Genomic DNA, 26,477 nt, shown 5'->3' with positions numbered 1-26,477 from the left:
GATCACATTCATTCCTGTCATTAAATGTACAGGACAAGAGTGGGCTGGATCATTTTTGTGACAGGGGTGACGTAGGCCTTAGGATTCTGGAATCCTGAATTTAGTGCATCTCTATGTCACATAATACTACAAATACAGCACTGACAGGAAGTCCCTGCTAGTTTGAAAGAAAGCTGAATACATCACTCTGAAATGTACATTGTTTTAATTGATATTTAGACTAGTTTTCTGTTGCAGGATCCAGGGATAAAAAAATTATCTTTAATAGCACTGTAATTTAAATATTTTATTCTAAAACCTATATTAATTAGTTAGAATAATAATGGCCCAATTACTATTAAGATTAAAATGAAATATATATTTTCTTAGGGGCAACTTTGTTCTGTGGGCCAGTCTCACACTATCATTAACAGAGCAATAGTATTCAAATTTCTATGTGCTTTTCTTTCCCAAGGTCCAAATACATTTGATGATGCAGGGAATTACATCAAACAGCAATTCCTGGACTTGAACATGAGAAAAGATTCCAAGGAAATCTATGGCCACATGACCTGTGCCACAGATACACAGAATGTTAAATTTGTATTTGATGCGGTGACTGATATCATCATCAAGGAGACCCTGAAAGACTGCGGACTCTTCTGAAGTCTCTGCCAAAAAAAAAAAAAAAAGAAAAGCCCATACCTTCCTGTGCAGAGAAAAAAAAATTACTTTTGACCCGAAATATAACCTTGTCAACCCAGAACAAAAGCAGATCACCCCACTGAAAAATGCAGATTCCAGCATAATAATAGAGGCACACATATATGGACTTTCTCCTTAGACATTACTGGTACAAAAGGCTGACTGCTCTGCAAGTGCACATCTTATATGACCTTCCACCACAAAATGCTATTTAAAGTGTAAGCAATGATACCCATTTATACATCACGTTTCTCTGCCGGGTTAGTGTGTAGGCTCTGTTGATGTCCGTTTGTTTAAGCACAGCTTGCCAGAACAGCCCAGACTGTGATTGAAAACTTGTCAACCCATTAAATCTAGTTACAAGCCTCTATACTTTTTTTTCCTTCTTCAATTCATAATTTGGACTGTTGTTAAAAAGTAGGTAATTAGGTAATTTTAAAAAACATGGAATATACTCTGCTAATCAAGTGCTGAGTATATATAGAAACAATGTTTTGCACAAATTAACGTATTATAGATTTGCAGTAAAGTCTAGCATAAATCAGTACTGAATAGTACCCTTTTACCTTAACCCAAATAACAGAGCATTCCCAGCACATTAGAATATCCAGCAGCAAAAAGGCTCAACAATATATATTGGCATGATTTCCTATGCAGAGTGAGAAACATTATAGGAGGGATACAAATGGTGTAACATTTTTGAATCACTAATACGTTCAAAGATATATTTCTTTAAAAGAGAAGAATGAACCAAAAAGAGAGAAGAGAGAGGACACGTGCTGCATGTCTCACCATTTTAATACTGTGTACAAGACAGTGTTGGAGTGCAGAGCAATGTACAGGAGTGCGAGTGTAAAAAGTAGCACTGATTTGAATGAATGGCTGAGGAATGATTAATGAATGCCATGTGGGAACCAATATTACTAAATATGTGTGCCCGATGCACACAATAAGGAATGTAAAAAACGTAAAAACTAAAAAACAAAAACTCCAATCACATGGGAGTTTGGCACAAGACAAGAAAGCATTCACAGGAGCAAGAAGGAAGTGCCCACTGCAAAAACAGGGCAGAGATTTCAGATGTGTTAGTAAGAGTGATGGCTGAAGAAGCAGCCAAGTGATAGAGCAGTACACTGAGAGGGAGGCAGCAAAGGACTGAAGCAAATTCAGGATGCAAGATACAAGCAGATAGATGCTGAGGCACAATAGTAAACAAGAGAATGAAATTAATGTAACAGTCGCCAACCAGTCGTGGCTTATTGTGAATGAAAGTTGCTCCTCCATTTTGAGGAGAAGTTTTAGTATAAAACAATGGCACAAAGCAGGGTAACTAATCATGGTGAGTGCAAGAAACAGTTATAAAGTCCAGTATCCGTATGGGTGCTGTGATCACTGAGCAGTGCATAGCTCAAGGACAAATCCTGGCCGCAGAGAAAAGAAGAAGAAACAGTCTGGCTGCGGCCTATGTTAAAAACAGAAGGGTCCTAAGAAAAGATGCAATGTTTTTTCTGATGCAGCAAGTACAGGTGGGAAGAATTGATGCTGCATGTATGGAGGTTCAAAAACAGTCCATTTCATAAGGTGGGAGATATGCTTGGTTTGCGGAAATAGTGGTAATGTCATAGAAAAGGAGGGGCTCACAGCTCAGGGTCAGTCACCTTAGGGTAGCTGGATGTGCAAGACAGGATTCCCAATGAAAATCAAAACAGGGATATTTTGTGCTTGCACTGCAGTGATTCCTCTTCACTCAAGCAAACAGGTCCAGAAATCAAACTGAGACAATGCAGCCTCCCCTGCAGCATCTGTAAAGGAAAAAGGACGGTCAATAATCTTACTAGAAAAAAGTGATCTTGGGATACAACAAATCTATTTCTCTTGAATCTATTAATGTGTGGTTCACTTTAGTCACATTCCCTGCATATACATATAAATTTTGTGTGTGTGTGTGTATATATATATATATATATATATATATATATATATATATATATATATATATATATATATATATAAATATATAATTTGCATTATATACATTGCAGGGGCCATGTACATTGAGGTAAACGAGTGTAAAGGTGTAAAAAGCGGTTTTGACATTTCCTGTTTGTATTTTTTTTTTTTTTTAAACACAAAAAAAATCCACTCAAAATCCCTAAGTTATACAGAATTGATCTTTATCACTATTACAAAATCACCCAAGTTGTTTTTGCTATATCTGAGTTACATAAAAATTAAATTAAATTAGTGTAGATTAGATTGCTAAAATTAAACTTGTGTAGCAATCCCACTAAAGTTTTAAACTTTATGAAGACACCCACATAAACTGTGGTATAACGCTTTAGCTTTAGGTAGCCCCTCGGTGGCTGAAAATGTGGACCACTGGTATGTAGCATGCTGCCTGACAAGTTTTAACACTCACTATTTTAGCCGCACCCATATTTGAAGGGGTATAATTCCCATGCTATTGCTTCCCAATTCCCTATACCAGACTTTCTTGTCCCACAATTCCTATGCTCTCTCTCCCTGGATGTCCCTCTCCCTAGGTTTATATACTATTTCTTCTTCTCCCCAAGTAATAAAAAACAGAGGGGGTGGGAGGATTGACATCCCGTTTAAGCTGTGTAGAAGATCAGATGTCAAAAGGAGGAACTCCTCTTGCCACATCCTTCATTAATTAAAAAAAAAAAAAGCTTGCAGACAACTTATAAGAGGGGATTAACCTGTGAATTATCTTTCTATCTACTAATCAATAACCTTCTTGAACCCTCACTGGATCTGCACAATGTGCCCTTCAGACTTCTGCACACACACATTCATTAGTAAGTTAAAAGCACTTACTGAAAAGATAAAATAATGGATTTGTGCATGGAGAAGACTGAAGGACACACTGCAAATCCATGTGAGGTTAGAGAAGTTTATTGAACAGTAACCTGGAAGCCATACTTACAAGACTAATGAAAATAAAAAATGTATTTGAGACCATCCTCCAAAACCCCCAAAAACATGAATATAAAAATATGCCACCTAAAAACTTGGGAGGTCATGATTTGCTGCAATAGAAAGCACCTAAGCAGCAATTTATATTGCATGAATTATTTTGCTTAGATAGTCAATTGATTAGTATGCAAGAAGAGGTCATATACCTGTACTTACTTGGAAAATAACATATGGAAAAATAAAACATAGGATCCCTATAATGGCACCTCTGCCCTAACTTTGATATGCATGAAAAGACACATATTCTTTCAAAAACAAAAGTTCCAGCTTAAGCAGCATTTCTTATTGACCGGCGTCCTCAAATTTCACTATTTTTCTTTTACATAAAAAGAGGAACAATTATTACAAATAATCCTTGTATGATTTAATCTTTTCCTTGCCATACCAGTGACTGGCAGCAAACACAGCATAGATTAAAAAAAGGAACCCTGCATGCATGCGACATGGAAAGGGTTAAAGAGGAACTGTCACTGATACACACACAGACAAAATGAAGGGTGGTGTTCATCATTCAACACCAAGCTGATAAAAATACAAAAAAAAAAAAGAATAAATAAGAAAACAGTGACAGTTCTCCTTTAAAACTCTTAAAAATTCTAAGAACTGCAGCTACTCTTACTTCCATAACAGCAGATCCCCCCAACAAATGCAAATCTCTGTTAGCACAGATCGCCTGCAATCTTGAGTTCCATGCATGCCCCAAAATTTCTGCATTGTTTTATTTTAAACTGGACAAATCGTTTCACCAAATCAACCTTAAATGTGTTGACTGAAAAACTACAAAATTCTACTACAACTAAACAGTCCACAAACACCACATCCCTAGTATAATAAACAAGCTTCTTCTTGCTAAATTAACCACCCCATGCTACATGAGAGATTAACTAGCTGTGACTACTACCACACACCAGTGCTAGGTTTAGATTTGCAAAGCACTAATAATCACTGTAACATACATATTTTACTAATTGTCTGAGTCTCTGCCTGGCATAGACTGAGCACTGGTTTATCCAAGAAACCAAAGAGGTTTATATCTATACTGTTGATACCTTTGGAGGCATGTGCCCTTATAGTTAAAAGGATATTGTGACCTTGGGTTTGTAAAGCTAGCTCAAGAAATAATAATAATAATACATTTTTGAGCTTGATTATAAACAAAAAATATATTTTTAACTTTTTACAAGTGCACAGTTTGTTTATAATGGAGATAGCAGGTAATAATATACAATATATTAAGACTGTGCTTCAAGAATCATTTTCCCAATGCCCACAGCTGCATCAACTTGATTTTATCTGGCCCATCAGTTAGAAAAATATGGGCACCACTGCTCTAGAACAGCCTCTTGATTTACTTAGCATTAATTTAAAGGAGAAGGAAAGTCATTTTGGCATTTTATTGCCAATATATTTGCCACATTAGTGCAACCTAGAACACTATTTATTCTGCAGAAATCTTTACCATACCTGAGTAAAGAGCCCTAGAAGCTCCCTCTGTTTAGCTGTTTAGCAGCTTAGCTGTTATAGCTCAGGTTACACATTCCTAAAGGTGGGGGGAGTGAGTTTTATGAATTCTTATTGGGGGGGGGGCAGGAAAGGGGAGAGAGTAGAGAACTGCAGACTCTGACCCTGGGAATTAAGGCTTTTTCTAAGAGAGGAAGTCAGAAACCGAACAACATGTTTACAAAAAAGGAGACAATAAATCCTGTGTTTCTTTTGATAGAGGACTCTCTATCACTGGCACTTACTGATACAGCTTAGTTTTTACCTTTCCGTCTCCTTTAAGGGATTACACTAGTATACGGTGCTGAAACAGCCTGAGGGCATTGTAAAGTACACAAATGGCCATGTGATACAGATTAAGTTGCTCTAAAAGGGGACCTGCCACCCTAAGAAATAATTTCACATTTTTTTCTTATTGTTGTTGTCTACCAACACTATAAAAAATATTTAAATCTTATTTTTCTTCATTCTTTTGGTATCCACAACTAGTGCGCACAGACAGGTGCCATTTTGTGAACACTGTTATTGAGTCAATCTTTGCATTATCCAAAATAATGTGTATGCACCAGAATGGGGGACCTGATGCCCATGCTCATGCTACACAATTATAGATGGTGAGAGAGAGGGGAAATCTGAGGAATGCAGTAACCTCCAGGAAAAGCTGAATGGAAAGCAAAAGCAGGCAATATATGATTGCTGTTTGGCGACAGGGCATATTATGATGTCAGTTTGTTAAAAAAAAGTGAAGTCACAAAATAAGTAGAATGCTCCCTCAGCCTTAAAACTTTCATTTGCTGTAACCAACTGTTGCTGCTATCAAAGCATAACCCAGTTGTTTGAAAAGGTATGAGAACCGTTATCCAAAATGCTTGGGACCTGGCGTTTTCTGGATAAGGGAATTTTCCGTAGTTTGGATTTCCATACCTTAAGTCTACTAACTCATTTAAACATTAAATCAATCCAATGGGACTGTTTTGCCTTCAATAATTGTATTAACTGATTATATTATAAATTATATCTTCAATGGTATCAACAAATGGTACTGTTTTATTATTACAGTGGAAAAAGTAAATCATTTTAAAAAAAGAAAAATTGCATTAAAATAGAGTCTATGTGAAAAAGCCTTGCTGTAGTTCAGACCTTTCTGCATAACAGGATTCCATACTTGTAGAAAAAAAGTTCAAACACCTTCATCAAATACATTGAAAAATACTTACCTCCAGACTAATACAGGCCACACTCCATTAGATTGCTTTTAATTATGACATCTGTGACTGCATCAAACACAAACTGAACGTTCTTGGTATCGGTGGCACATGTGAAATGTGTGTATATCTCCTTTGTGTCTTTCCTCCGGTTCAGGTCCTCAAATTGGCACTGAATGTAGGCTGCAGCTTCCTCATAGGTGTTAGACCCTAAAGTAATGTTGCAGAAAAGATTTGGAAAAAAAAAGCCTTAAGTAGACTGTGGAAAAATATCAAATGAACTTTATGAAAAAGCATGTTATATGAAACAACACAGAAAGTGGGTGTTATAATAAGTGATAGTTCCTTTTAAGAATATCTACCTGAGTATTCTGGGTAGCAAATAGTAAGGGGGCTCCTGGAGATCTTTTCTTCAAACAGGTCCTTTTTGTTAAGGAAGAGGATTATTGATGTGTCTATGAACCATTTGTTGTTGCAGATGCTATCAAACAATTTCATGCTTTCGTGCATTCGATTCTGGCAAAATAAGATTATAATCAGACTCAATGCAACTTTACTACATAGATATATTATTTTGATATATGGACATTTCAGACCCAGATTTTGCAACATACAAGCATACCATATATACAGGGCGGTAAACCCCCTTTTGTTTTACATGAATTCAGTGAAGTGTATGCAACATACACTTTGCCTATTGTTTTAAAAAGCCAAACAGGGCAAACAGAGAAATTAAAGCTACTGCCTTTACTGACATTAAACCTCCAGGAGTCCACGATCAGGTGATGCTTATTTTGGACTTAGCTTCAGCTGCGCATGCATTTACAGGCTTTGTGTCAGTAAGGAGAAGGATCTAAAGAGGCAAAAGATGGCATCTGAGAACTCTGTTGCACTACTCTGCTCTTTCATGGCAGGTTCACAAATAAGGGACACTTTTGAGAATAATTAACTGTGCAGGAAGGAAAATGGAGACCAGTTGATGGGAGCTGTGGTTTGGGGAGAGGTTCTCCTATAAACTCACAAATAACTTCACCTTCCTATAAGCAGAAACTTGCACTGCTTATTAGTGGAAATCACATGAAAGGAGAAGTAGATATTAAAAAAAAAAAAAAAAAAAAAACATGATAACCACACAAAAAATGCTCTCACCATTTCCTCATCTTCAGCCAGCAGCAAGTCATAATCACTGAGTGCCACACAGAAAATGATTGCAGTAACTCCCTCAAAACAATGGATCCATTTCTTCCTTTCTGACCTCTGACCACCCACATCAAACATTCTATAACAAAATACAAAGGCAATAAACATACATTAGACAAAGAAAGTAAATTTATATAAAAAATACAGACTAGACTGCACAATGTAGTTACTTATTAATGCACTGGACCCTGGTGGAGCATGTGCACTGAAGGCTGACCATGTCCTGGTTTTGTAGAAGCTCTAAAATATGTGACACATGCCAAACATGGCTCCTGCCAACCCTGTTGTACAATTCTGCATTTCAGAAAAATGTGCAAGAGAGCAGGGGACAATTTTTAGAGTCTGCTGGAGCTGTTGCAAAGGGTGGCTTGTGCAGATGCCCTATGGTTTAAGACAGGTTTTACTTTACTCCTTTAACAATACAGGCATACAAGAAGAATATAATCAGCAAAAGTACCATGTGGATGAGAGGAACTCATCCACATAGACACATCCTATCGCTAGCCCCAATCTAAAAGAGCAGAGTAGCGCAGCTGAGTACCTGGCCAACATCTTCCCTGGAGCAGTTGGTGGTAGCAGGAAATCTACTTAAACTGCGCATGCGCAAGCAGGGTCCGTAATGGCGGCGAGACCCAGAGACTGTTCACTTGCAGGGAAGATGCGCCAGGGAAGATGTCGGCCAGATACCGCGCTACTCTGCTCTTTTAGCTTGGGGTTAGCGATAGGGACAGTTTTAGAAATTAGAAACTATGCGATAAGGGAGAGGTGAGGGGGGGGGGGCTCAAGGCAGTGTTAGTTAAAGGGGCTTTTATAGCCCGGTATGTATAGTTCCCTGGTATCTGGTCTGGTGGCGGTAAGGTTACCTCACTTTGGCTAAAGTTAGAGAGCATTCAACTATGAAAAGCTGCAACTCACTTGAAATACAGGTCCTTGAAAGTAAAATGAGTCTCTACAATTCCCGTAGTCTTGACTCGTGTTCGAAGCACATCCTGCTGAGTAGGAATGTAGTTGACTTGCGCAATTCTTTCAATGTCATTCAGATAGCTGCAAAATAATTTAATAGGTAGCATTCTACATATCTGTGTCAAAGTTGCTTTATCTTCCTCAAATTGTATTTTTTACCTTACTTGCTTGCTTTCTTACTTACTATGAAGCAGAGTCATTAAGTTGGTATTCACGAGAGCGGCTGAAACATGCCTGCACTCCAGGATCTTCCCACAGCCTCTGAATTACACCTGCAAGTTCTGGAGACATAACTCCCTCCTCAGCACTACTGGCCAACACAAAAAGCTGCCGAGCATCATCCTGTTAAGTTGAAAAATATTATTTTCTAAATGCTGTTTTATTTTTTTTATCTGTTGCAAAACACTAAAAGCAAAAGTAAGAGCCTGTATCTGATTAGACCAAGAGTAATATGTATAGTGAACATACAGGCAATAAAGGTTTGCTAAATGTATTCTGTGTAGCTTCTCACCAATAATTAAATTCCAGTTAATCCAAGTATTACTCCACACATAGATTTCACTTTGTTGTTCATGAATCAACTAGCTATCATTGGGTGCTATATGGCTGGGAGAACATAAATTGACAGTTACAATGTGGCAGATTATCCTAATTTATCCACAGGTATTCACATATTATGGGGTCTCCTGACACCTGGTCCCTAACACTGCTGAGAAAGTTTATGTATTTTTGTAATCTTAAATGCCATCTTCTTAATCAACAGTTCATCACTCACAGCTCTAGCCACATCTCCAAAATCAATCCTGAGCCTTCCCATAGCTCGGATTATAGCGATGATTGACTGAATAGTGTTACTGTATACGACCACTTTGTACTGCCGGCATTCTTCCTCCGAGTATCCATCCTCATGTATAATTCTAAAAAGAATTAAAATTTGCATCATTACAAAATATTAGGATTAATCTGTCCTTTGAACACCTCATGTTAAAAAATGCTTACTTGCATGCTTTATACTTGAAATACAACATAGCTAATGGTATATAACTGTTTTTCTAAGACATTTTTATCCACAGTGCACATGCCCATTGACGCCTCAGTCAGGCACAAATGTATGTACCTCTGGTATGGGGTGAAAAACTTTGCACCAGTGAAAGTGAATGCATGCAAGACACATCCTTAGCCCTGTTCCTCAAGGCTTGTGAGGATTTAGACATGAGTACTGCACTCTGTACTTTGTACTGCTTGGGCTGATAAAGTCAAAGTTGGAGCAAGCTCTCAGAGCACACTTGCACTGCACAACTGGTACAAATGGTGCACTTATGGGCACAATTTAGCATGTAGCGGCACCTGCAGTTTAAAACTTAGCCCTGTTCTCATAAGATTGGGGCCTTGGACTCTAATCAACAGAGACAAAGGAAATGATGGGAAGAGAAAGGTTGTGGTTGTGAAAATCAGTGCAACACAACACAAAGTGCAAAATTTAACATAAGTGCTGCTTATATAAACCAAAGTAAGGTCAGTGTACAGTAGTCAGGAACTTTTCTGTGACACAATCATTTACATAAAGAAAGCATTCATTTAATCCACCAAAATACAGTGAGGAACATAAGTATTTGAACACCCTGCGATTTTGCAAGTTCTCCCACTTAGAAATCATGGAGGGGTCTGAAATTCCCATTGTAGGTGCATTCCCACTGTGAGTTTCAGCTCCCTCCAAAGATTTTTTTATTGGATTTAGGTCTGGAGACTGGCTAGGCCACTCCAGAACCTTGATATGCCTCTTACAGAGTCACTCCTTTGTTATCCTGGCTGTGTGCTTCGGGTCATTGTCATGTTGGAAGACCCAGCCATGACCCATCTTCAATGCTCTGACTGAGGGAAGGAGGTTGTTTCTCAAAATATCACAATACATGGCCCCATTCATCCTCTCCTTAATACAGTCGTCCTGTTACCTTCGCAGAAAAGCAACCCCATAGCATGATGTTACCACCCCCATGCTTCACAGTAGGGATGGTGTGCTTGGGATGCAACTCATCCCTCCAAACACGGCGAGTGAAGTTTAGACCAAAAAGTTCTACTTTGGTCTCATCTGACCACATGACTTTCTCCCATGCCTCCTCTGGATCATCCAGATGGTCATTGGCAAACTTCAGACGGGCCTGGACATGTGATGACTTGAGCAGGGGAACCTTCTGTGCAATGCATGATTTGAAACCATGACGGTGTAGTGTTCAACTGACAGTGACCAGCTCCTCCCTTGTAGTTCTGGACTGATTCCTCACCTCTCTTATCATCAGTGATACCCCACAAGGTGAGATCTTGCATGGATCCCCAGTCCTAGGGAGACTGAGAGTCATCTTTAGCCTCTTCCATTTTCTAACAATTGCTCCAACAGTTGATTTATTTTCACCAAGCTGCTTGGCAATTGCCCCGTAGCCCTTTCCAGCCTTGTGGAGGTCCAAAATTTTGTCTCTGGTCTTGGTCTTGCCCATGGTAGTAGTTGGAGTCTGACTGACTGTGGGGTGGACAGGTGTCTTTAAAGAGCTCAGACAAGTGCTACTAATTTAGATTAATGCGTGAGGTAGAGGTGGACTTTTTAAAGGCAAAGTAACAGGTCTTTGAGAGCCAGAATTATTGCTGATTGCCAGGTGTTCAAATACTTATGTGCAGCAGTGCAACACAAATAAATTCTTTAAAAATCATACAATGTGATTTTCTGAATTTTTGCGCCTACAATGTGAATTTCAGACCCCTCCATGATTTCTAAGTGGGAGAACTTGCAAATTGCAGGGTGTTCAAATACTTATGTTCCTCACTGTATATTAGAAGAGGTTATACAGGTTTTTATTACTTTACAAAAACGTTATATATAAAAAGAGCAGATACATATTTATGTGCTCTCAGCCCTAGTAAAGGTTTAAGTTAGCATATTTTTTTTTACAAGTCATGTTGATTATAGATTGATTCTTCTGTAACATTATAAAAAAAAATATTTTTTTTCTTTTTGCCAAATACTAATGTATACTCCCCTTTAATATTGGAAAAGTTGCACCCTGGCCACTGCTACATTATGCAGAAACACAATGTTTCTTATGTCAGTGTCATTTAATGTACAAAGTTTTGTGATGAGCTCAACTTCCCCTGTCTTACGCAAGGCTGAAGTTGTCAACACCTTAAAGAAGAAGTAAACCTTATTTTTTTTCTATCTTTAAAATTACTCTAAACAACCCCCAGAATAACATACATTCACCCTGCATTCAGTCTGATCTGGTTTCTGTACAGTGGTACAGTGTGAAGCACCGGCCCCTCTTCCTGTTAAGATCTTCTTCTCTCTCTGACTACAAGGTAGTCGAAGAGGAGAGCCTTCTGTGCATGCAGAAGCAGCTTTCTGGAGATGCGCAGAGAACCAGGAGCCAGTGTGCAGCAGCAGATTTTTTTCTGTGCCCATTCATGACTGTCTGATTCACTGGGTATTCCCAGAAAGCTGCTTCTGTGTCAGAAGAGGGGGCGGGGCTTCCACTGTACCAGGAAGAAGAGGAAAGCAGCTGGAGATTTCAACTTATAAATCAGAAACCAGATCAGACTGAATGCAGGGACTAAGGTATGTTATTCTGGGTGTTGTTCAAAGTAATTTTAAAGAGAGAAAAAAAAAAAAAGGTTTACTTCTTCTTTAATGGAGAACTATCATTGCACCAAAAAATGTCCCTAGTATTCAATAATTTTAAATTGATTTTAAATAATTCGTTTTTACAAACAAGTTTAAGAAGTGTGAATATTCTGTTTAAAATCTGCTCCGTGTATGCACAAGTAGATTCTAGTACTGTCAATAAGCACAAATATGAAGCAGAGGCACTGTCCTATCGGCTTCCACACATAAAATACAGCTATGCATGCGACTTGGGGGTTGAGTGGGGATAGAGAGAAGCTGGGCAGTTGGGAATATCAGCTAAAACTGCCAGGGAAGAACAATGAAAGGTGGTCTGAAGTTGTGTTATTACCATAGGCCTAATTTATTAAACACCCTATACATTTAAATTTTTTTCCCCAAAAGAATACGTCCCCTTTTAAAAGAGCTGAGAGAAACAAAGCAACAGGGAAAATAATTTCAATGAAGAATACAAAGAGTCATATTAAAAAAAATCTGTAAAAAGTATCATGAAAATACCCCAAACACTGCAACTTTGTTGCTGCTAAAAAGGAGATAATTTTGGTTTATGGTGCAGGTGTCAAATTGCATAAAAAGAGTTGCCCAGTGAAAAAGCAACAGGGATCACTACTGCTTTCAACAAAGCTCTTTATGCCATATTATTTACCACAACAAATTGTATTTACACCGTCTGAGGAATATTACATAGCTTTATAAAAATGGCCCTAAATCTCACATCAAGTCTTTGAGATATATATTTAATTTATTTTAAAGAACATTTTATAGGCTCAGAAGCAGAAAAGATTGAAACCAACACTACATCAGAGCTTTTTAAAAAGAAAAAAAATAAAAGAACTTAAATGATCTGAGCATGCTGTTTGATATCTATATATAATTATAGCACTGTTGGTAACAAGTACCATGTGGAAAGCTAAAAGGCAAATGCTAAAAATTATTTATCTAATGTACTTTACAAAATGAAGTACTGATTCCTATAAAGCAGGGTTTCTAAACTCATAATGTGACTCAATACTTTCTTTAAAATGATATATCTTGTTTTAATAACCAGCAAGTCATTGAATAAATTCTTCCAGCTACCATAGCAAACCAGCCAAAAGGACATAAAACTGCTGAACCCTTGGCTAGAAGAGAACTTCTCAGTAGCTAAGAAATGTATACTTACTTCATTTGCTTCACAATAGTGCTTTTCCCAGATTCACCAGCACCTACAAAAATATGTTTAAAAAAAAAAAGGACAGCTGTTAAAACAGTACTGCAAGCTTATTGTAGATTTTACAAGTGTATAGGTTTCCACTGAAACAAACTTTATACAAAATACAAATATTATTAATTGTACAAGACAACAGATGAGTAGCATTTATAGAATTTCATCAGAAAAAGATGCCAGAAATATCATGTAAAGAATGTATTTTTCATAACCATAGACACAATACTTTTGTCTGAAAGTGAAACCTTGTGGTCATGTTAGCAATTTAATTTTTAAAATAAAAAAAAATTACTGGTAAAAAATTTAATTTTTAGCACATTGTACACTATCTGTGGAGCTAATTCCGCTAGCATGGCCATAGTCTGGACTGGGATAGTAATAGTAAATGTCTATGGCATCTTACAGCAGTCCCTCTGTCCACTTATTGCCAATCCAGGACTGCTAAGGGCACCAGACCAGTTAGGGTGAGATTTGGGGTGAATGCCAACTTGCTCTGCTAGATATTTTTGGAAGCCCCGACTGAATACTACTTATGCAAACAATTATTTGCTACCCTACGTATTCTTAGAATTATGGCCGATTTGCGCACGTAGCAATGTTTTGCGTGCAAAGTAGAGGTAAAAAATATTGGCACCTTTTTTTAATTTCTTAAATGCACCAGCTCTGTTATCACTGAAAATAGAAATGCCTTGGAATTCAAACGTATTTCTTTTGTATACAGTGAAATTCAGCTGTGCCTACTGCATACAAAGAGATCACAAATTGCAGCGAGTGACTATTTAAATGAAAAGAAAAAAATTGATTTACAACCTAACACAGGGGTGCCCAGACTTTGTCATCCTGTGATCTACTCTTGCTACATGGCCTCCGTCATGAAATCTACCACAGTTGAAATAGTGCAACGTCTATCATTTGGCACAAATAAGCAAGAAAAAATATCAATCGATGTAGAACAAATACACATAGCAATATTGTAGTAGTATTTACTTTCCTTCTTCATGGCCCACTTTGTAGTCTGCGTGCAGAAACATATATAAAGTAGCAAATATATACAGCGGGGACAATCTTCTATACTGGGATGAAACTACAAAGATGGATGGCTTGAGCAGCCGCACTGAAAAGCTCCAGTATGCTGGGAGGAAAAATGAAGTGTCATCCCACTGCATTCCACCTTGAGGTCTACCAGAAACTTTAATGTGAGCTACCTTTTGGTCACCCCTGGCCTAACAGATTCAAGCTGATCTAAAGATACAAGATACAACAATTTTAACTCACACTGTTGCTAAAAGAGGAGAATCTATGGTTGGGAGAGCCATGAAGACCCCAATCCAGACCTAAATACCACTGAAAACTGCAGTTGGGAGAAGACCTGGGAAAACCTGGGAGATCTGGAGCAGTTTGCAAAAAAAGAAGAGTAGAAAGCGGTAGAAAACTGACGGGAAGCTTGTAATTTTAGTTAGTTATCTTTCAAATGCTGTGCTAACAAATATTAATGAGAAAATATACCTTGTGTAAATAATCCAAAACCCCTGACACCAGAACATAGCAGGCAAAGTAGCACTGATGTTACACTTGGCATGTTCTTATCTTTTATTTAATGAACAAAAATGTACAGTTTGTTAATTTGGCTTAGTCAATCATCAGAGTTTGTCAGGTTTGTTGTTTTTTCCAGAAAGACAGACAATACAGTACAAGGATAAGCGTTGGCCCACATAAAGTGAACTCCCAAATACAAACTTACAACACAGAGCTACTTTATTAGTGTTGGTGATTTTATATGCTCCATATACTACTATGTACTTGTGCGACTTCAAAAAAAAACAAAACGGAGTGTATGCCTTTCTACCAGAGATTCTCTTTATTGCTGGTGGGAAGGTATTTCAGGAAGATTAATCGCCTGCTGTAGCTGACATTAAACGTAGACGACTAATTTCTCCTGTGACCAAAGTTGCACAAAGTTTACTGCAGGAGGAAACTTAGCGACTTTGGAAAAGCTAAGCAATGCATATGCCCTTACACTGATGATAGTTTGCATGGGTGACATCATAAAGCCATGCAAACCATGGTATTTCCCAGTTCTAGTCCAAACTATCCCTGTTTCAAAATACTTACTATATTTTTTGCAATTTATGAAATAAGCAGTTTACATACAAGAAATATATTTAACCTTCAAAAAAAGTGGTCTCCATTTCATTGCTAAGATTTCTTTTTTCCATCAGAAGTTCTAGAGCTAAGGGTAGCCAAAAGAGGTAGAAGTTTCTAGTGCATTATTAGAAGGGGCCTCATTTTGTTAAAATAACATATCCTGCGCTTGACTCTGTCCCCATACACTCAGGCAAGCTCCCTGCATATGAAGATATTGTGCTCCTTACACCCAGTCTTTGGAATGGACAGGCAGGCAGGCACAGTATCGACCTTGTCAATGCACACAGGGTACAGATTTTTGGATGAAAACACTAAATGAAATCATCACTGCTAGGTGGAAGGCAACGGATTGCATTTTTGATTCTGGCATAACTACAACATGTGACACTACCCTAAGGGAACTGAGAAACAGTTCCTATGAGTCAACAATAGCCCATCATGTATGTCTGTCTGAAAAAAAATAACTGTACCTGTACATATTATTTGGAAGTTCCGTCTTAGGCCATGGGCTCCCTTAAGCAGCACCCTTTACCTGCACTGAAAACCACAGCTTCCGCTTGAGTGCAGGAACATGGGGCAGAGCAGAGATCGGCCTGAAAAACATGAAAGCAGGCATTTTCGGCCCAACCTCTGCTTGGTGTACTTGCACCCAGGCGGAGAGAAGTGGATCCACTCTCTTACTCATTTAAAATAACAGGCTAGTCAGCACCAGTACATATTTTTCTATTACTTCAAAATTGATAGCCACCTCTATAAAGCTGGAAGTACAGTATAGCTTAAAAGGATACTATCATGATTTTTATTGTGTAGTTTTTTTCTAAATTATACTGTTTAATTTAGCAAATAATTCAGTCTGCCATTTACAATTTTATTCTTGAACCAACAAATGTATTTTTTTACTGCTTTCAGGTAACTATTGGGTGCTATTCTGAAATCTACTGGGAGCTGTTATCTTATTACCCTCCCATTATTCTGCTCATCGGCTGTTGGGGGGGAAAGGGAGGGGGTGATATCACTCCAATTTGCAGCTCAGCAGTAAAGTGTGGCTGAAGTTTATCAGAGCATAGGTCACATGGCTGTGGCCCCCTGAGAAATAAAGAATATGGCTAGCCCCGTGTGAAATTTTTAAATGAAATATTAAAAATGTGTTTTTGGAAAACAGATTTCAATGAAGGATTCTGCTGGGGAAGCCCTATTAACTGATGCGTTTTGAAAACATGTTTTCCCATGAGAGTATTCCTTTAACTGGCATTCTGTTACAGCACTGCCACCACCCCCACTCACCAAGAGACGTTGCATGGGTTAAACAGAAATATTTGCTATGTACTCAAATAAGCCTAAAGCCGGACATACATGCACAGATAATATTGTACAAAACCTTGTTTCCAATGGTCGCACAAAAGATCGAAATGCCTACATGTATGGCCACTTTAAAGGAAAAGTAACGCTAAAAATTTTTAACTAAAAAATCTATTCTACCCTCCCCCAATAATTGCCCTATCCTGAAAACTATTTGTTATTTATAATGCTTTAGAAGAAAATACCTGTAAAAAAAACTTGGCTTCCGGTCATTTCAACAAAGGCGATATGGCGACGCAGGGAAAGTTTCAGGGGATATGGCCATGCAGGAGAAAGTATCGAGTGAAGTTTAACTATGCGGGGATCGAGTCTAGCCTGACTCCTTCCTATACAGAAGGAAGGCTAGACTGGATCAGTCGATTAGTAGATACTGCTTTTAGACAGCATTGTTTTCTGTAGGTCAAAGTAGGCTATACTGAGCTCAGAATTATTGTCCCAACAATTTTGTGCCATGTTGATTGGTTGTTATTCCATTGGAAAGGTTAGAACATTTTGGTTGAATAACAATAACTTGCAGATGTATTTAGAATAACAAAATCTACAGATGTATTGTGTATCTGACGATATCCTTGGGGGACCTATAATGCATTTCCAGAAAGTCACTTTCGTATGAGGTCTGCTAACTATTTCACGTTTAGAACATCCTCATATTTGTTATTTTTAGGGCTTTATCCTACAATTTCAGTCTGAATGTTAAGCTGGCCATACACGCACCGATACTATCGTACGAAACCTCGTTTCGTACGATATTCGGTGCGTGTATGGCATGTCGGCGAGTCGACCGATATCGCAGGAAGCTGCTGATATCGGATGACTCGCCGATCGGCCAGGTTAGAAAATTTTGATCGGGCGCCATAGAAGGCGCCTGACCAAAATCTGCCGTCAGAAATCCTATTGTTTCTACCTCCTTATCTGCTGTTTCAGCCCTGACTGTGTGTGGCGGATCTGACGATGTTTTGTGCGACTGATGGTCGCACGAAACATCGTTAGATCGCCACGTGTATGGCCAGCTTTAGTTTTAGATCATTACATTTAAATCTACGACTGATATCAAAATCTGAATGTTTATGGCCTTTACAGCCCCAGAGAAAACAATGAAACCAATTCAAATGATTAAGGTGGCCATACACGTTACAATAGCAATCTTTCCTGCGACCATTGGTGGAAAGATCGTTATTCCACTCCACTAACACTAAAAGCTGATGATTCAGCATTAAGCTACTTATGATGTTCGGATGCCTTTTAAAATTTTCCACCCTAGGTGATCGACAAGACGACCAATATCCAAGGCTTTTGCCAATATCGGTCCCCTCGTCAACCCACTATATATGCACCAAATATAGTACGAAACCTTGTTTCACACGATAATATCAGTTTGTGTGTGTATATGGGCACTTCTACACCTCTGTAGGACACAAGCATAGAATATTGCAAATAGGAATAGTGGGGAATGTACCATAAATATAAATTGAAACAAAAGAAAGAAGAGAGCTTGTATGTTGGGTTCATGACACCATATCATGAAGACGGTGAAGAATAAGGCATAGATGAATGTATCAAGAGACGGGTGGACCAAGCAAGATATTTTAAAATACCATTATTGCTCATTTCTGCTCCAGTTAGCAGAGATTAAAATGCTCATACTTTTCATTTTGCTTAACTGGCTGAGAAAAACATGTAGGGAAGCTTTCTGGGTTAAACACATAAAGGGCAAGAGTAAAAATTCCAATATACATTATTACACAGAAGCAAATTCAGGCCTTCAAGCAAGAGGGTGGAGGAAACCAAGCATGAACTATCCTCATCATAGTATAGTTCATCAGGATGAATGTAAATCAATGTGACACACAAAAAATATCTTACAGCGTTCCCCTTTGGGACAGATAATTAGGTGCTCTAACATATACTTCTTATTTCTGATAGTTTGAAAAAGACTGACTGGTTGTAATACCAAGATAATTTCACATTTAAACAAAATGGCACAAACATATACAGCAATTGAATATTTTTCAAGAGTCTTAGGCAGATCTGTAAACTGTGGGAAAATGCAAAAAAAAAAAAAAAAAAATTGAGAGTACAAAGGTTTAACGCTTATAGGAATAAATAAGCCTTGTGATCCCTTTGCTTTTTGGTTTGTATTTTAGTTTAGCACATGTATGTATATCTTTACTTATAAGGGCTCTGGCACACGGGGAGATTAGTCGCCCGCGACAATCTCCCCAAAATGCCATCCCACCGGCGAAAATGTAAATCACTGGTGGGATGGCATACGCGCTGGTGGGATGGCATTTCGGGGAGATTAGTCGCCTGCGAACAGGGAGATTTGTCGCGGGGCGACTAATCTTTGTGTGCCAGAGCCCTAAAGCGCTACTTATGTACGCAGCACTGTACAGTAGAATACATTAAAACAAGCAGGGGGTTATTAAGACAATAGATAAATACAAAATATAACAATAAATACAAGATACAGTTGCAATAAGTTAAGAGTCAAAGACACAAGAGTATGGAGGTCCCTGCCCCGTAGAGCTTACAATCTATATGGGAGGGTAAAGGTCCCCATACACAAGGCGATTTCACTCGTTGTGCGACGAACGATTATATCGACAAACGATCGTATGGCGATCAAGTTTCCATACGATATGCCATCCACGGGCAACGATAATTTGCAAAAGATTTCATCGTATCATTATCGTAAAATACGTACGATCGTACATCTACGTACGATCCAATGTTGTGGCGGAAGCGGTATTTATTTATGTTCGTTGACTTCCGCTGCTGGCAATCATGACATGTGCAGAGAACAATCGTTCAAAGACAAATGTCACACCAACTGTCAGATTTTATCGTTAAACGACTAAAATTTTTAAACATGCCCATATTTCAGATGGTTTACCTCTGTTATAAAATGTACTGCCTTTGTGCTTATCTGGTAAAATGATTACACTGCACGTTTAACATAAGCATCATGAATAAAAAGGTACTGAGCAAAAGGCTCTTCCATGATGCTGAAACGGCTACAGGGAGATATAGTTCAGCATGAAATTTTACAGGCATTTCTCCTGCCAAATATTTATACAGTTTACATTACTCCAATAGCTCTACTAAAACTTAAAAACTTAGCAAGTTAAAAAGTTTTATATGACAAAGCAGTCTCAACAGAATATATAAGCTAGGAACTTGGCATAAAGAAATTTTAATGCAGCATACTATGGGTGTGTAATGCGCAAATATGACAGACAATTTTTTGCAATGTGAATATTCCAAGAAGCCAATAAATAAAGACAGTATTGCTTGGATTAAAATGATAGAAAAACGTACATTTAGAACAAGTTGCTGAGCAAGCGAGTACACTGCCCATTTAATTTCTTAGTTTCCTGGGAAGTAACTTTTCTGAGGCATACAAAAGAATCTATGATGGTTATGCAGACTGATTTTAACAGGGCTGTGGAGTCGGATGAAATTTTGGGTACCTAGAGTCGGAGTCGGCAAAAAATGAACCGACTCCTACTAAATTTAAATGGGAATAAAAAAAAAAAAAAAAAAAAATAAAGCAAGTTTAAATGTCCCAATTCACAAACAATCATAATTAATTACTTCTCTGCTATAAGAATAAAGCCCAATGCACGCAGTGCATAAGCGAACACGGTGAGTGACCATGAAGCATGCTTTTCATTGACTGTATGAATGTATAAAATACATTAGCATATTAAAAACAGAGGAGTCGGAGTCGTGAAGTCGGAGTCGGAAGTATCAAAAACTGAGGAGTCGGAGTCAGAGAATTTATCTACCAACTCCACAGCCCTGGATTTTAAGACAATCAAGGCATACAGATAAGTTGACTGAACCTAACTATTGTATGACTAAGGGCCGTGGCAAACGGGAGATCTCCCCGGTATGCTATCCCACCGGCTTGAAGGTAAATCGCTGGTGGGATGGCATGTGCGGTGCCGCAATTTTCCCAAAATCGCTGAAGTTGCCTTGACAGGAAACTTCCGCAATTTCGGGAAATCAGTATGCCATCCCACCAGCAATTTACATTCTAGCCGGTGCGATGGCATTTCGGGGAGATTAGTCGCCCGCGACAAGGGAGATTTGTCACGGACGACTAATCTCCCCGTCTGTCACAGCCCTAAGGATTCAACCAACCAACCAATACGATATTTGCTTTTGAACAGGTGACCAGTAAATGATACCTTCTGACTGGTTGCTATGGGTTACTGCTCCAGGGCAAACTTAATGATTTTTATTACAAAGCCATCTTCTATTTAAGTAAGGGTCATCATTTGAAATGCTCACTGAGGGACCAACACATAAACCAACCTGAAAGAATTTGATTGATAAACTTAATTTGTATATATTTTAATAAGTATATTTTTTAAACAGCAGCAGCTGCAGCTCCTTTTCATTTCCTCATCTACTTATGCACCACACATTGGTTGACATGGCATCAGTATATGGCATTTTCAAGATGAATAAATAGGATTGCAGAGAGCTGAGTTCTTTTAGAACAGGGGTCCCCAACCACCGGGCCGGGGACCAGTGCCGGGCCGTGGGCTGTGCTGAACTGGGCCACCACTGGTCCCAATTACCTTTGATCCCAACTCCATGACAACTACTATGCGAAACCCAGGAAGATTTCTACTGATTGCAAAAAGGACCAAAGTACTTAAAGCTCCATATTAAGTGTCAGAGGATGTCGCCACTTAGGTGGGAGTAAGAAGGGGCTGGGCGCATCTAGTTGCTGATTTTGTATTATGATGAGCTGTATTATACCCACCACCCCTGGTCCTCGGAAAAATTGTCTTGCTTGAAACCAGTCCGTGGTGCAAAAAAGGTTGGAGACCACTGTTTTAGAACATTACAGGACTATCATTGACTGATTCAGTAATCAGCTAAGCAACGCTTTGGTTTTCCGAAGTCGCTCCAAGTTGCCTGCTGGAGGAAACTTTGTGCAACTTTGGAAAACCAAAGCAATGTGTAGGCGTTCCCATGAAAAACAAAGGAAACATAAATGAAACACAGAATATATATCTATATATTAGAATATATTATTTTCAGAGCAATCTGCAAACTGTCAAGTTTCCAACTAATATCCACTTGCGATGCAGGACTGCTAAATGTCCTCTATGCATTGCAACACTATATTAGTTTTTGCCTAAAATGATAGGGCCTGCAATTAAAATGTGTTAAAGGATTGAACACAAAAAAAAAGTTTAGAGAACTGAACAATGTTTAGGAAAATTAGAGAGGTATCTTGCTCAAAGGAAAACTGGAGTCTAATTGTTACCAGTTATAAGTATTGTATTTATGCTTTACTTGTAGTTGAACCCTCATGTAACACTTTTTGTAAACAAAACAAACTGCTAGCAACAAATCTGCATCTAAGAACACAATTTCTAAACTCTTGACCACTTTTAAGCAAACCTTACTTCCTCTTACAGGATACTTCCCTTTACAAATACTGCATAAAAAATGTATGCATGTATACATATTTAGGAGGCTAGCCCTTAATAAAGGAATACTGTCATGGGAAAACATGTTTTTTTCAAAATGCATCAGTTAATAGAGCTTCTCTAGCAGAATCCTGCACTGAAATCTGTTTTTCAAAAACACAGATTTTTTTTGATTTTTTTTTAAATTCAGTTTTGAAATTTCCCCTGGGGCAGCCATGTTCTTCATTTTCCATGGTGCCAGAACCATGTGACCTGTGCTCTGCTAAACTTCAGTTACACTTTACTGCTGAGCTGCAAGTTGAAGTGATATCACTTCCCCCTCACAGAAGGCGATAAGCAGAACAATGGGAAGGTAGCAAGATAGCAGCTCCCAGTAGATATCAGAATAGCACAGAATAGTGATTCCTCCAGTTATGTGGGAGTAGGAGAAACAATAGGTTACCTGAAAGCCGTTCTAATTTGTAGCACTGGCTCATTCTGAAAGCTCAGACACAGGCACAATGCAATGAGATGGCTGCCTACACACCAATATTACAACTAAACAAAATACATTTGTTGGTTCAAGAATAAAATTGTAAATGGTAGAGTGAATTATTTGCTATGTAAACAGTATAATTTAGAGATAAAAAGTACACCATAAAAATATGGATGCACCAAATCAGTGAATCCCTACATAAAAATCATGAGTGTGTCCCTTCAAGGACTTTGGCAAATTATCATCAGCCACATATCTGTCCAAATAGATTAAGTAACCCAGCAATAGTGAGAATGACAGACCCAACGAAATTTCTACATGCTGCACCTTCCTAATTTACATTACTATGTGAGCACAAGTAATATAGCAATCACCGTTATAGGCTGACAAATGCTGAGGTTTCAAAAAGATTACAGGAAAAATTACAGGGAATGTTATCTTTTGAAACAGCTAATATACAACACTAACATGTATCTACAACCTAGCGACCAGCAAAATCCATAACAAAACTATGAATTCTACAGAACTTGCTATGCCACCCTTAGAAATTTTTTAAATATAGTTCCTCAAAAGTGTTTACTTCAAATATCTGACAATACAAAGGATGGGATTTTCTCTTATGGCACCTTTGATGTCTTTGGCCAGATGTCCCAGAATACAATTGTTCACGCATTGTAAAGAAACAAGAAACCGAGTTTGGGTTAACAGCAATGGTATTAAATTGGCTATTAGAGCCCCCAGATGACGATGGACTACAACTATGATTTTACCTTTATGTGCAATGGGAAAACTAGATAAACAATAATAGGACGTTAATAATGCTTTACACAAGTACAGTGGGGGATACTCCTATGGCATGGCGATAGTGGACCTTCTAAAATTGAAATTTGTAAAAATAGGCAAAATAAACGAAACTGCTACTGTGGCCATGACAATCAACAATTAAAGTGAACTGACTGGAACAATTCTGTCATACACTAGAATACAATAAGGCTTAGTGCTCACAGGCAAACCATTATACAAAGGAAAAAGTTTAGTAGCCAGAAATGTTTTGGGAACCAAATGGGAGGAGCTGCACAAGCCCCAGCTACCTGCTTTACGGAATAACTCCTCTCCTACACAGAGCAAGTTTCATTAGATGGATCCGCTCTCATAACACTGTGGGCAAAACCCCTGGACGACAACTCCTATTTCAGGCGACAGATCGTTTAAAACAAAGCTTAAAGTGACTAAAATAGCAGACCGAGAATAGGAAACCTTTACCGATCTACCGGAAAACTCTGATTCTCAGCATACAGTTCATGAGTTTCTCATTCAAACGCAAATAAAGTACAGGGCAAGTTAGACATTAATGATGAGACGATTTCCTGTTAAATTCGACGTCCAAGTCTTTGGAAGAGGGGCTCTTAACTGTGCGCAATGACCCTATTTACACCGCTAAGAGCGGATTCACCTCTCAATAATTTTCCATTAGTTGCCTTGGACACCCCTACGTCTTACCGCCCGGACACTCATAACCTATTTCCCAATCCTCACCGAGCAGCAGCAGTTTCACCTCCTTGGATGCCTTCTCCCCGTCCTCCCGAAGGTTCCGGTCGATCATTTTACTTCTCTCGGCAGCCGCCTTATCCTCGGCACTCAATGTGCAGCCCATGGTGGAGCCGGCACAGAATCTCCCCCTCTCCCCACCAAACTGTCTGATTCTCTCCCTTGTCCACTGCCTCACCCCACTTCCTTTGCCGGCGACCAAAGCTGCGCGTCACTTCCTGTCAGTAGAAGGAAGTGGAGGTGGTTCAGTCTCCACAACATTGCTTGTCAAACGACATGTCTGGAATGTATCTAGATTCAAGTCACTGTATTGGTGTTGGGGGGGAATTAGTCCTTTCAGCTATTTGGCTCAACAGGCAATGCTGCATTCAGCCTGGTTATCAGTGACAAGGCTACCTAGCCGGCTCTCTTTGTGTTTGGTGATATACTTTTGTTCTGCATATTGTACGTATATGCTTAAAAATGACACTGGAAAGGCTTAGCAGCCTGTAATGCACAATTGCCGTGCGCACAAATCGGCTTTTTTATTTAACCCGCAGTGCTGCGGTTACATAGTAACATAGTAAGTTGGGTTGAAAAAAGACATACGTTCATCACGTTCAACCATAATGCCTATATATAACCTGCCTAACTTCTAGTTGATCCAGAGGAAGGCAAAAAACCCCATCTGAAGCCTCTCTAATTTGCCTCAGAGGGGAAAAAATTCCTTCCTGACTCCCAAGATGGCAATCGGAGCAGTCCCTGGATCAACTTGTACTAAGAGCTATCTCCCATAACCCTGTATTCCCTCACTTGCTAAGAATCCATCCAGCCCCTTCTTAAAGTTATATAATGTATCAGCCAGTACAACTGATTCAGGGAGGGAATTCCACAACTTCACAGCTCTCACACTAAAAAATCCTTTCCGAATATTTAAATGGAACCTCCCTAATTCTAAACGGAGTGGGTGCCCTCGTGTCCATTGGAAGGACCTACTGGTAAATAAAACATTAGAAAGGTTATTATATGATCCCCTTATATATTTATACATAGTTATCATGTCACCTCTTAAGCGCCTCTTCTCCAGTGTAAACAGACCCAACTTGGCCAGTCTTTCTTCATAACTGAGACTTTCCATACCCTTTACCAGCTTAGTTGCCCTTCTCTGGACCCTCTCTAACTCAATAATGTCCCGTTTGAGCACTGGAGACCAAAACTGAACAGCATATTCGAAGAATTACAATGTTTTATGTTGATTTGTTCCTGCAATATAAAAGTTCGCTTGTTTTTTTTATTCTGGTTTGTCTTAACAATATATGGGGCCTAAGGCTAATGTAAAACTTGGGGTCCAAAAATTGTCATGTCATTTAAAACTGATTGGGCAACAAGCCTTTTAGTGTTCATTTAATGCTCCAGTTTTCAATAATTACCATAATTAGTGTGACATTAACCCTAGAAAATAGTCACATTAGAAAATAGTTTAATTTTGCATTAACAGATATGTTAGTGAGATAAAAAAAACATATACAGTGAGAGACAGCAAGCAATTAAACTCAAGGTATTAACACCAGTATTATCTGTAAATAAAATACTGGCCATATAGATCTATCTTTCTTACCTATCAATAACAACCAATCATTTTTACTAGCTAGCCCAGTATAATACTGGGAGACAACCCTACCCAAAGCACATAATAAATATCAGTTTTAGACTGGGGAACGTTGGGCCACACAGAGAACCCACCAAATACAAAAGCACAACTGCCACCAAGCTTTTGCTTCCTCCCACCTGTTACTATACATGAATAGGTAGAGGTGTCTCAACAAAATATGGTGCTAAAAATGGTGGATGGTAGAAGATGGATAATAATCATATTAACCCCAGTTATATCAGTAAGATCACTGCAGACAATTGATAATAACCATATAAACCCCAGACATGCCTGTTAGAACCCTGTGGAAAATGAACAATGAGCACATTAACCCCAGACATGCTAGATGTAAGATCACAACAGAAAAAAGCTAAATAAAAGCATTACCTGACCCATGGTTACACTAACAGAATATAACAATCTTTTCTTTGCTCACAGTCCTCA

At 38.6% G+C, this 26,477-nt stretch overlaps 2 protein-coding genes across 3 annotated transcripts in view; one reads left to right on the top strand and one right to left on the bottom strand.

The window, feature by feature from the left end:
* Positions 1-1,666, top strand: part of gnat2 (guanine nucleotide binding protein (G protein), alpha transducing activity polypeptide 2) — a 38,043-nt gene extending 36,377 nt beyond the window's left edge. The window contains exon 8 of one of the 2 annotated variants that reach the window (XM_012957458.2): positions 455-1,666. In XM_012957458.2, the coding sequence (XP_012812912.1) occupies positions 455-645 (191 nt within the window). In that variant the 3' untranslated portion in view covers positions 646-1,666. 2 annotated transcript variants of the gene reach the window in all.
* On the bottom strand, positions 1,465-24,533 carry gnai3 (G protein subunit alpha i3). Its single transcript, NM_001011471.1, has 9 exons — positions 24,392-24,533; positions 13,379-13,421; positions 9,325-9,466; positions 8,734-8,891; positions 8,502-8,630; positions 7,536-7,665; positions 6,749-6,902; positions 6,399-6,596; positions 1,465-2,486 (listed from the first exon to the last, which is right to left on the bottom strand). Exons 1-8 carry the CDS (start codon positions 24,507-24,509, stop codon positions 6,406-6,408), a joined length of 1,065 nt encoding a protein of 354 aa, NP_001011471.1. The 5' UTR covers positions 24,510-24,533; the 3' UTR covers positions 1,465-2,486; positions 6,399-6,405.
* Between the last annotated feature and the right edge of the window lie 1,944 nt (positions 24,534-26,477).

Source organism: Xenopus tropicalis, chromosome 2 (assembly GCF_000004195.4).
Source record: "Xenopus tropicalis strain Nigerian chromosome 2, UCB_Xtro_10.0, whole genome shotgun sequence".
Lineage (NCBI taxonomy): Eukaryota > Metazoa > Chordata > Amphibia > Anura > Pipidae > Xenopus > Xenopus tropicalis.
Note: the sequence above shows the minus strand (reverse complement) of the source record. Positions and strands in the feature narration are given on the sequence as shown.

What these genes read in the sequence shown, in the direction of transcription:
- gnai3 (NM_001011471.1), bottom strand. Translation starts at nt 24,509, where the DNA reads ATGGGCTGCACATTGAGTGCCGAGGATAAGGCGGCTGCCGAGAGAAGT. An exon ending in TTGGAGATGTGGCTAGAGCT is followed by an intron (nt 8,892 to 9,324) that starts GTGAGTGATGAA and finishes TCAACTTAACAG; the next exon opens with GATGATGCTCGGCAGCTTTT. An exon ending in TGGCTGAAGATGAGGAAATG is followed by an intron (nt 6,903 to 7,535) that starts GTGAGAGCATTT and finishes TTATTTTGCCAG; the next exon opens with AATCGAATGCACGAAAGCAT.